The sequence below is a fragment of the Lactuca serriola genome, chromosome 2, assembly GCF_051521515.1.
Source record: "Lactuca serriola cultivar US96UC23 chromosome 2, Lser_US96UC23_V15, whole genome shotgun sequence".
NCBI classification, from domain to species: Eukaryota; Viridiplantae; Streptophyta; class Magnoliopsida; order Asterales; family Asteraceae; genus Lactuca; species Lactuca serriola.
This window is the reverse complement of record NC_136409.1, coordinates 130,513,644-130,525,195: the sequence shown is the minus strand read 5'-3', so window position 1 is coordinate 130,525,195 and position 11,552 is coordinate 130,513,644. Positions and strand designations below refer to the sequence as shown.

General features: G+C 36.8%; 1 protein-coding gene across 2 annotated transcripts; it reads left to right on the top strand.

Annotated features, from left to right (window-relative positions):
* Positions 1-4,910: 4,910 nt before the first annotated feature.
* On the top strand, positions 4,911-7,934 carry LOC145086803 (BEL1-like homeodomain protein 1). 2 transcript variants are annotated; one of them, XM_079024641.1, is made up of 5 exons: positions 4,911-5,091; positions 5,340-6,203; positions 6,302-6,669; positions 6,776-6,836; positions 7,120-7,934. In XM_079024641.1, the coding sequence occupies exons 2-5, from the start codon at positions 5,424-5,426 to the stop codon at positions 7,741-7,743; spliced, it is 1,833 nt and encodes a 610-aa protein (XP_078880767.1). In that variant the 5' UTR covers positions 4,911-5,091; positions 5,340-5,423; the 3' UTR covers positions 7,744-7,934. The 2 variants fall into 2 exon arrangements, with proteins under 2 accessions (XP_078880767.1, XP_078880768.1); XM_079024642.1 differs by lacking the exon at positions 4,911-5,091 and adding an exon at positions 5,098-5,238.
* Positions 7,935-11,552: the final 3,618 nt, after the last annotated feature.

The window sequence follows — 11,552 nt, the reverse complement described above, 5'->3', positions numbered from 1 at the left end:
ATCACGCTAGTATATAACATATCAGGTAGTAATAACACAAATGAATATCACAAAGACAAACATCTAGCATACAATCCCTACTGGTGGGCCGGCATTGTAGTCGTAGACCCACTGCTACTGGAAGGTAACTCACCTCGTAGTAGCTTCTGAACTGTGCAGGAATCCTCTGACTGCTGCCGCTGCTGCTTCGGAAATCCTCCGGCTATAATTCCCACAAAACACTTAGTCAGAAACTGATATCTACTCTCATGGTAAAATGACCATTTTACCCCTGACCAAGTCAAAGTCAAAGTCATCTTCTAGTTGACTTGACTCGCCGAGTTGGCTCGCCAACTTGCCGAGTCCCTATCCTTCCATTAGACCTCATACCTGTCTCTACTCGTCGAGTTAGACGATGACTCGATGAGTTTTCCTTTTAAATGATCATCGACTGAATCCTCATCCAACTCACCGAGTTGTATGAACAACTCGTCAAGTTCATCTTCATCCTTAAGAAGATTGCCTTGGACTCGCCGAGTCTGTTCATGCACTCGCCGAGTCCCATGAATTTCCAGGACAATGGCTTAGTCCAGAATGTTGGGTCACCCCTGAAAACATTTCCACACTCAGCTGGGTCCTTATGACCCTCAACTGATATGGGATAGAACCTAGGACTCGTCGAGTCCAAGAACGGACTCGCCGAGTTGGTCACAAGCACTCACTGAATCTTCGCTTTCTGATGTACAACACTTGATCAAAATGTAGATCTATGCTTCTACAATCGATCTAGCACGGAAAGTTACAACCATTACGTGTTTGCATGGGACTTTAAGCTCAAAAGGTCCTAAAACAAGTTGTCACAATGCGTGTGGCCTTCCTTAAGTGCAAAAGCCACTCCTTTCTGCCTTGTAACCCCTTTAAGGACCTAGATCCAAAACATCACCCTCAAACCATGCTCGCAATCATGGTTAGTGACCAAAATAGCTTAGAAAAGCCCTAAAACTTCCCAAAATGGGATCTATCAAAAGCGTAAGCAAGGTATAGACTTTATACCTTCTGAAGTCTGCAAATGATGCTCAAAACCGAATCCTTCAAGCCTCCTCTTGATCCTTCAAGCTTTTCCTTCCTTCCTTGGATCACATTTAAACTCATGAATAAAAACATATAAGTAGTGATAATATGTTAAAATACAAAACATTCAATAAAGATTCAAGAACAAGTTTATGGAATCTTCAACATTCAACAACTAGTCAAAAGATTTCACCAAAGTCAACCAATTTTTGGTTTAGCCTAACATGGTGAAACACAAGAAAACAAAGTTAGAAGAGATTCTACCAAACATTTAACATGATTAAGAGCAAAAATGATGAAGTTCTTAAGGGTTCTTGGCCTTCCGAAAGCTCCAAAATCTCCAATGGATTGTTCAAATTTCAGATGTCTAAGAGAATGCTAAAGTGGCACACCAAGCTTCCTAATATAGAGCTTCAAGTAAAATTCCAAAATGCCCAACCCATGCGGTCTGCGTGGGTATCTTATGCGGGCCGCGTGGGTATCTTACGCGGTTCGTGTAAGAGTGGCGAGGTTTTGGCCTTCTTCAAGTGTTGGGCCTCCACAACTTAACCACTGGCCCAGTTTGAGCCCGATCAATTTCTAGCCCATTTTTCTTCAAGATTTCTTCAATTTGAGCCCAATTTGTCTTCTCCAAATCACTCATAGCCCTTGTAGTCGCCCAACCATCAATTCTCGCATGCTAGAAAATTCTCCCGCATCTTGCAAATCTAAAATTTAATTCTTCCAAGCCTTCAAGTAATTGACAATCCCACTCCATGCATCACCTCCATAGCCATCAAGCCCAAAATCCTCGTCGTCCTCCAAGTCCAATTGCTACCCAAAGATCCTAAAAGTGGTCGTAAAATAGCCAAAAAGAAAATATGCATGGAAATTAACTAAAATGTGAATGAAATCTGCTAAAATAAACTATAAAAAGAAGTAAATAAAATGAAACTATCGGTCTTCTGCAGCAAACAAAATCTCTCCATTTGATGAACACAACTTCGCCTTATGGAAAACGAAAGACATGGTTGTTGTCGAGACCAAGGACACATGCTCAATATCGTCGAACATGGTCCATATGTTCCCATGTATCAACCTATGGTTGAGAATGTGGCAACAGATCCGAAAAAGCAAAAGCCAAAGACAAGGTATGACGATGATGAAAAGAGGATTATAAGTCTTGATGTAAGAGAAAGAGCATACATAGGAAATGCTCTTCCTTACCACATGATCTAATGAGTCAAACATTATTCACACACTGTCCACCAGCGTATGTATCAGTGCCAACACCAACGAAAGAATCAACGCCAACGCCGACATAAGCGCGATCGTCAACATCAGCTCCATCATCTACTTAGTCTTAGCAACATTGCGATCTTTTGTATATTATTCGATTAGATTCTTTGTAATTAAAGATAGTTTTGTATTTATAGAATATATATTTGATCCGTAATCTTAGTGATTAGGATCAAACTATACGTAGATTATATTAAATCCCTAAAATGAAGGGATTTTCATTTACTGTAATCGTATATAGTCATTCATTAGGGTCAAGCCCTAATGCAATCTTGGTGATCGTCTTTGTGACCGCTTTGTGCACCGTTCTCTTTGTCAGGACACTTTTCTTAATGAAAAACCATCTTTGTGATAATAATTGTTCTTCTATTCTTTTGTATCCGATCCAACGAACCTTCACATATGATGGTGCTTGCATTTCTCATTTATTCTACACCGACCATGCGATTTTTGTAGGAGAACTGAGTGTCGACAACATCAAAAACCTGTCTTGTATTCTGAAATGTTTTCATATTGTTTCAGGACTCAAAGTGAATTTTATGAAATGAAGATTGTTCGGAGTCGGTATTCCAAGTAGTGATCTACATCATATGGCTTTAATTCCTGGATGTTGTGAAGGAAACTTCCCCTTCACATATCTTGGTGTGCCAATGGGAGCCAATATGCATGTCAAAAAGCATTGGAAACCTATCGTCGACAAGTTCAAATCTAAGTTATCTGTTTGGAGAGCAAGCACATTATCATTTGGCGGTAGGCTCACCTTGATTACATCTATTCTTGGTAGCCTTCCTACATATTTCTTGGCATTGCTTAAAGCACCAGAAGGAATCAATGATTCCCTTGAAAAGAATCAGATAACGGTTCCATTGAGGCGTAGATGATTAGAATGTGAAAATTCATTGGCTGGATTGGCAAAAAGTTATTGCAGACGAAAAACATGGTGGTCTTGGGGTAGGATTGCTTAAGGCACAAAATTTGGCTTTACTAACAAAATAGTGGTGTAGATTATATAATAGTGAGGAAAGTTTGTGGAAAAAAGTAATCATGAGCATTCATAACCTAAGGAGGAAACTTGTATCATACATAGCTCGAAAATCTTCACAAGGAGTTTCGAGCAACATTTACAAAGCCATAAATAATCTAGATACCATTAGCATCAATCACAATAACTGTTTCATACTAGTTCCAGACCTCAGAATTAACATACTATTTTGGAAAGATATTTGGTGTGGAAATCTCATTCTCTAAGCTCGATTCCCAATTCTCTACACTTTTGAGGAAGGGAAATGTTGCTTGATTGAAGAAAGAATTTCTTCCAGTGGATTCTCATGGCGTTGGAAACAAGCTCTGAGAAACGAGGCTGCTCTCATAGAATTCTTACAACTTTATTTGGCCATAGGCAACATGGAGGTTCCTACTAGCAACAATTTTTTTTTAATTCACAATAAATCAAGATGGGAGGTACACAATAGATTCAATGTGGAGGTTAATCGATTTCAAAAGGAACTCATTGGTGTTTTTTAATGTTATTTTTCGTTTAAAAAAGAAAAGAAAGAGAGATATGTTATCCAAAATGAATACAAAATATAAACCTAAAAATAATCCTGAAAGTAAATAAATACGAAAATGTTAATAATTTAAAATTTTGATATCATTAAAGTAGGGGGAGCTGTTTTGGTAGTTGGCCCAGTGTTCCTTCAGAATTTAATTGCTTTATCATCAAACTCTACCATACAACCACACGAAACTTGACAAATGAGAAAATAAAATAATCTTAAAATTCAAATAAAATCAAGAAAATATCAAAAGATAAAAAGACAAAAAAGGACCCCCACCCCGACTCAACCCTTGTCATTCATCATCATCATCATCTTCTTTTTCTTCTTTCCACATCTTTACATACCAATTATTATGACCACATATTAAAATTATATATTTTTATTGATTTAAAGACCAATAAATAAATAATAATATATTATATTTTTTCTTAACTAATATATTTTATTTCGATGCATAAAAACCACTTATTTTCAAAACGCTGTTCCACTGGAAGCCTTATTTCCGATTAAATACGTGTTAAGAGTTAAGACTAATATTATTTCTTATACATTGACATTATATAACTTTCTGAAAAAAATTAATATTACTTTTTATTTACATATATGTTATATGTATAACCTAATAAACCGTGACAATAAAAACCATTTTAGTTCTACGACGTAATTTTATTAAATACATATCATGCAATATAATATTTAAATCCAAAAAATAAACAAACACACAACAACTTTTAACAATATTACATATTTAAATTTTAAAAAATTAAATTTCCTTCTATTTATCTTCCTAACCCTATAAAATATAACAAGTTTTCTAAAATATTCTCAATTATATAAATACGTGACACTTGGTAGGAAGAAGATATTTAATTTCTTTTAAATTTAAATAGGGTAGCTTAATAATAATATAAGCATAAAATTAACTGAAAAAAAAAATAAGAAAAAGAAAGTGGTTTTGGTCAGTAGAAGAAGACGTTTCCTCGTTTTTCAGATGTTTGTATCTTCTGACACAGATAACTTTGATATAACCCATTTGTTGTTTGTTTAATCACACATCTCCATCTTTCTCTCTCTAAAAAGTTTATCTTTGTTTAGAGAGAGAGTATCATCATCATCATCATCAAAGCTGCTGTATATCAAATGATTTGAAAAGAAAGGTCAAATCAACAACCCACACACACACCCTTCTTTGATCCATTCGCAGGTACCTCTTCTAATTCCTTCCCTTCAATATCATACATATAAAATATATACAGAGAGAGAAAAACACACACACACATACACACAGTCGACTGTAAATATATATATTTAGAGAGAGAAAGAGAGAGTTGTCACTTGTCGACTGAGTTTGGTAACTGCATGAACTCGTTTCTCTCTAGAAAAGCAACCATGGAGGTTGGATTATGTTGATTGAATTCATGGGATGTAATTTGATCGGGTTTTTTTTTTCAGATGGTGAAGAATGGAGGCTGTGAATTGAAATCGATTTGAGTTTTTGAAGAAGTTTGTTGATGTATAGAAGGTGAAGAGAGATCGATGGCGAGTTATTACAGTGGGAATTCGGAAATTCAAGGCGGAGATGGGTTGCAGACGCTGGTTTTGATGAACCCTGGTTATGTAAACTATTCCGACCACCACCAACCACCACCACAACCTCCGGCTGGGAATTTCATGTTTCTAAACAATCTTCACCAACACCCATCGCAGACACAACAATTTGTAGGGATCCCTCTTTCGTCACAACCATCGGGTTCTATTCACTCCCAACACGACATCTCTGCTCTCCACACCTTCATGCCACGAGTCCAGTACAACATGTATTCTCCGGCGGAGCTGGCGGCGCCACCGCATGAGGTCGCAAGATTCCAACAAGGTTTATCGTTAACACTCTCGTCTCAGCAATCCGGATTCGGGTCTCAGGGTACCGGAGTACCTACTGCTTCTCCGAGGGGAGAAGGAAGAGTAATTCCAGGCGGCGGCGCTGGTGGTGGTGGAGACGGTGGTGGTGGTGGATCGACACCATCAGCATCTGGGGTTTCGAACGGAGTTAACAGTATGCAGAGTGTACTCTTGAATTCCAAATACTTAAAAGCAACTCATGAGCTTCTTGAAGAAGTTGTGAACGTGGGTAAAGGAGTTTTCAAGAACTCCGATCATTCCACCAAGAACCTCATCACCACCGGCGGTGGCGGATCACCGGCGCAAACCAGCGGAGATGAAACCAGCAGCAAACGTGTCGATGGAGCTGAACTTACCACCGCAGAAAGACAAGAAGTTCAAATGAAGAAAGCGAAACTCGTAAACATGCTTGATGAGGTAATTATAATGAATTCAATCAAAGATCAAACTCTATGAACTCAATTCAGTTTCCATTTTCAATTGAAGAAACTTTAATTTCTGGGTTTTTTTTGAAGGTGGAACAGAGGTACAGACAATACCATAACCAGATGCAGATTGTGATCTCATGGTTTGAACAAGCATCTGGAATCGGATCTGCGAAAACTTACACAGCATTAGCGCTTCAAACAATTTCGAAGCAATTCAGATGCTTGAAAGATGCGATCATGGGGCAAATTAAAACTGCTAGCAGGAATTTAGGTGAAGAAGACAATAAGATTGAAGGTGGATCACGTCTGAAATTTGTAGATAATCAGATTCGACAACAAAGAGCTTTGCAACAATTGGGAATGATTCAACACAACGCATGGAGACCCCAAAGAGGATTGCCTGAACGTTCTGTTTCTGTTCTTCGTGCTTGGCTGTTTGAACATTTCCTCCATCCGTAAGAATTAATTATGAAAATTATTTTTTTATTTTATTTTTTTATTTTTTTATGTTATTGTTTTATTAATTTGTAATTTGTAATGTGATATAAATTTTTTTTTCAGATATCCTAAGGATTCAGACAAGCATATGCTTGCAAAACAAACCGGGCTTACTAGGAGTCAGGTATATTTCGAAAAATTATAAGAAAAATTATTATATTATGGAAAGGTTTGTGTTTTAATATGTATTCTTTTGTCGAATAAAATCATAAGTTTTAGTAATTTTCCAAAATAAACTTTAGTGGAAGTAATTTTTTATTATTAGGTCAAAATAGTTAAATTGGAATGAAGAGTGAACGGTTAAGGATTGTACTGTGAAAATGCTTAAAATATAATGGGTTTTTGATATTTGTCATTTGAATTATATTTTCGTCTTTTATAATTTGGAGTTTTGGGATTGATTTCAGGTTTCGAATTGGTTTATAAATGCTCGAGTGAGGCTATGGAAGCCAATGGTTGAGGAGATGTACTTGGAAGAAACGAAAGAACAAGAACAAAACAGACTCAAAGAAAACAAAGGGAGTAAAAGCGAACAAAGTGACGAAAACGAAAATTCGTTATCAAGACAAGAAAACTCAAAAAGTGTTTCACCGGAAAATTCGAAAAGAAACTTCAACCAACCTCCTCCACCATCAATATCTGTTTCTCCCACCGGAATCAACTTCCAAAACCAGTCTGGTTTCTCTTCACAAATGGACGGAATCACACAATTCAATAGCAAGAAGCCGCGAACGAATGTAGGTTTTATGGGAAATCCGACTGACTTCATGGGGGGCCTAGGTGGGTACCCTGTCGGAGAAATCGAGCGGTTTGGTAATCACCAATTCCAATCACCATATTCGGGAAATGCAGTCTCTTTGACTTTAGGTCTCCCTAATGAAAACATTAGTGGAATGGAATTAGCCGAAACGAATGAATTCGAACCCATGAATCAACAATCTTCTTCACACTCAACCACAATTTATGAGACCATCAACATTCAAAATCAAAAAAGGTTTGGAGCACAACCTCTGCCCGATTTTGTTACTTAATGAAATCAAAAAAGAAGATTCAATATTGGAATTGGAGTTATATATAGATATAGATTAGGGTTTCTAGATTATATGGGATGTATATTAATTTTGGATAGAATGGATTGGTATATTGTATGCATAATGTACGTATGTAAAACTAGTTGTATCTTTTGATGGGGGTATACAAAATCAATATTTATAATTTATAATTTATTATTGGAGTAATAATGATGATGAAGTAGACCCTTCAAACTTTACCTAATTTTTGGTCTATCAAATGGCTCTTTAATCTTTTTTAGGACCACTGACGGATTTAGACAACATTCTTTCGGGTTACATACCAAGTCAGGCTATCTTTTTTTTTTTTTTTTTTTTTTTTTTTTTTTTTTTTGGTGCATTGAATTTCTTTAAAGTTGATGTCCGAGTGCGAGTATCTTCTAACAGAGAGCAAGATGATTGGGTCAAAAGATTGAATATTATATGATGATTTTAGGAGTGCATAAAATATAATGAAGTTTTCACGCATAATACTTTAGTGGATAATAATAATGTGAATGAAAAAAAAGGGTTAATAACGTATAAATAAAGGTGTCAAATGCGACATGGATCAGATGGATCAGTTTAACCGGTTTATTAAAACAAATTAGGAAAAATGTCAACCTAATTGACACAGGTTGAAATTTTGAAACAATCTGTTAAATAATTGGTCAAATCGATTGTCATTTATTTTTCCAAAGACAATCTATTTAATAAACTGGTTACACTTGGATAGACCCATTTATATTTTAAAGTTGTTATTTCCTGAAGTCTTGCCTCTTAATGGTGGTTGTATGTTGAAACGTGTTTAGTGAATGACCGTTCGAGTGAGAGACTAATATTATGGTTAAGTTGAGATCGTGACCTATGAAGGACTAGGGGGTTATTTACGATTTAATATTGTAATTCCTCCTTTTCGGGGTATTATTTATATCAATTTATTTAATTTCAAGTAATTAAGAAATGAGGATTTTTGTAGGGCGTAACTTTTTGCCGTGACCAAGCTTTTGTCACGGCATAAAGCTAAATCCTTAAGCGCAATGCAAGCATGTGTGGTCGCGCCGTGACGCCACTATTTGCACCCTAATAGAGAAAACTCTAGGCTCCATACCTTGCTTTGTTGGATTTTTGTGACTTAGAGTGAGATTTCAAGAAGTTAGTTTGTATTTTATGTCAAGTGAAGCAAACTCCAAAGATTTTCTAGCATCTAGTAACTTTCTCAAGCTTTATAAGTTTTCAAGTTCCAATCGTTAGAGATTTTGCATGATAGATCTAGGTTTTGAGGTTGTTTGGTCCCTCGTTGATCTTCTAGACCCATTAGGGTGTTTTGAATGCATGCTTATCTTTCCATTTGAACCATGCATGAAGATTGTGACATTTTGGACCCATTTTAGACCTTGGTTTAGCTTGGTTGTGTTAGAGACATGCAAATGGATAAAGTTGGAGCTTTATCCATTAAGACCATATTTCGAGGTATTCTAGAAAATATGAGCTTTGGAATTAAGGGATTAAGTGCTAAATGGAAAGAAGGATCATGTCTCGAAAAGCGCGACGAGACCAAGGAAGGGTCAAAATGTGAGAATTGAACTAGGTTCGAGAATATTTTTCACCTAGTGATCCCGAAGCGACCAAGAGCTAGGTCGTGGAGCGTTGATCTGTTAACTGTTGAGTTTGACAAGTTAATCGTTGACCATTGACTTTTTTTACCAATTTGACTTTTTGTCAATATTTTGGACTTGAATATTACACTGGGGATTGACCTCTATTTGATTTAGGTGGTTTGTGTATCTTATTCCTTTGAGGATGCGAGTGTGTGATTTTTAGCTCTCAAATTCATGTGAATTTTCTCACTATACTATATGCAACATTACAAGTCATTGTTTGGTAGGTTATCTGAGTATTGTTAGAGTACAAATATGTATGCTATATTAACGAAACACTGTGAGACTATCAATCTAACAGATCGACGTAAAGCCGTGAGTTTTCAGGTGTTGATGGAACAATGTGAGAATGTGATTCTGGCAAAACGATGTGATGTCGTGAGCCATTAGGTGGTATGTATTGTATGTTTAATGGAATATGTAGTATTTGGGGAATTCACTAGGCTTTGTTCTTACTCTTTACAAATAAATGTTTTGCACGTTCTTCTAGTAACAAAGGAAAGGGTGTGATTTGACAGTATTTGCATTCGATCCTTATGTTTTTTTTTCATATCACTGATATACATTTGAAACAATTTATGATTTTAATTTGATGGATGTTTTTCCTAAACTATTTATGAAATCGGGGAAGGAGTGGTTCTTATTCGGGCGTAAGTGGCCTCGATGGATCGGGTCCGAGTGATTCAAATATGTGCGATTTGGTGGCCTTTGAGGTATCAGGGGCAGTATTTGAGTTGATCCTTAAGATGTTCGGAAGGATCAAGACATAGTCGATTGCTATGTTTAACGAGATACATGTAACTGTTGCTCGTGCTGGTCAGCCAAGGGGTAGGATCGTGATATACCATATTTTCTTAGCTCGGCAGCCTCCCATGTCTGAAGGATGGAAGGACCTGATTCCGAAATGCATTGGATTTCTAAGGTTGAGGGAGATTTTCGTACTTGTTGTCGTCTGAAGGAGGCCAGGGTTAGGTTTGTGACGAAATTTTTACACCATGCGATGAAGGTTTGGTGGGATTGGTGATTCAAACTTTTCCATGGCTAGTCTGGATGCTTTAAGATAGGAGCAGTTCACTTCTATGTTTAGTGGGAGTATGTTCCTCCGGTGGAGATTGAGCATTTGGCTCGAAAGTACTTGGCTCTCGAACCGACCCTTAAGACGGTTACGAATAACACCAACAAGTTTATGGAGAGGAAATTGTTCTGCCCAGAGTACGATGCTACCGAGAAGATGAAAATATGTCGGTATTCTGTCATGTTGAGGATACTGATTCCCGCGTTCATACTTGTTCTAGGTGTTAGACAATTACAAATATAGTGGCTACGACCAAATCAAGGAGATAGAGCTTGAGACTCAATAGAGGAAGAACATGCAGGTATAGGTTTAGACTCAACCGAAAATGAAGAAACTCAAGACTACCAATTTGCAACGAGGATGGAAGAAGGGCCACACACGATGTGGTAAGTGTGTTAAGGCACCGGATAGTGCATTCCATTCATTTGGGTGCCATAAGTGTGGCAAAAAAGGACATTATAACGATGACTATAAGCAAGATTTGAGAGTGTGTTGCCAGTGTGATTAGATTGGACACAATAAGGTCGACTACCTTAGATTGGAGATAGGAGCGATGCAGGATCTATCACTTGTTACTCTGAGGATTATTGATGACCGCTTGGGAAAGACGAAGGCCTGGAGGGCTAAGGGCATAACTTATCAACTCTTAACGGAAGAGGAGAGAACTATGCCAAATGTTGTCATCATTATGTATCAATTGTTGATTTACGTTATTCTATATATATATATATATATATATATATATATATATATATATATATATATATATATATATGTATATATATAATCTCATTATTATGTGTGTTGTTAGGTACACCGTATTCCAGTCAACTTTGTTCTTTTTTTTATTATTATTTAAACCTGGGGTGAGTCGTTCTTTTGTATCACTTATGTTTAGTGAGGATTTTGATATTTCTATAGGAGCATTAGACCACCTGCTCATGGTTGAGGTAACTGATGATAGGACAAGTTCAACTTCGAGGGTCTTCAAGGGTGGCACGTTAGAGATCTTTAGAGTGAGGTTTCTTATAGATCTTATCCCTGTTCTTATAGGT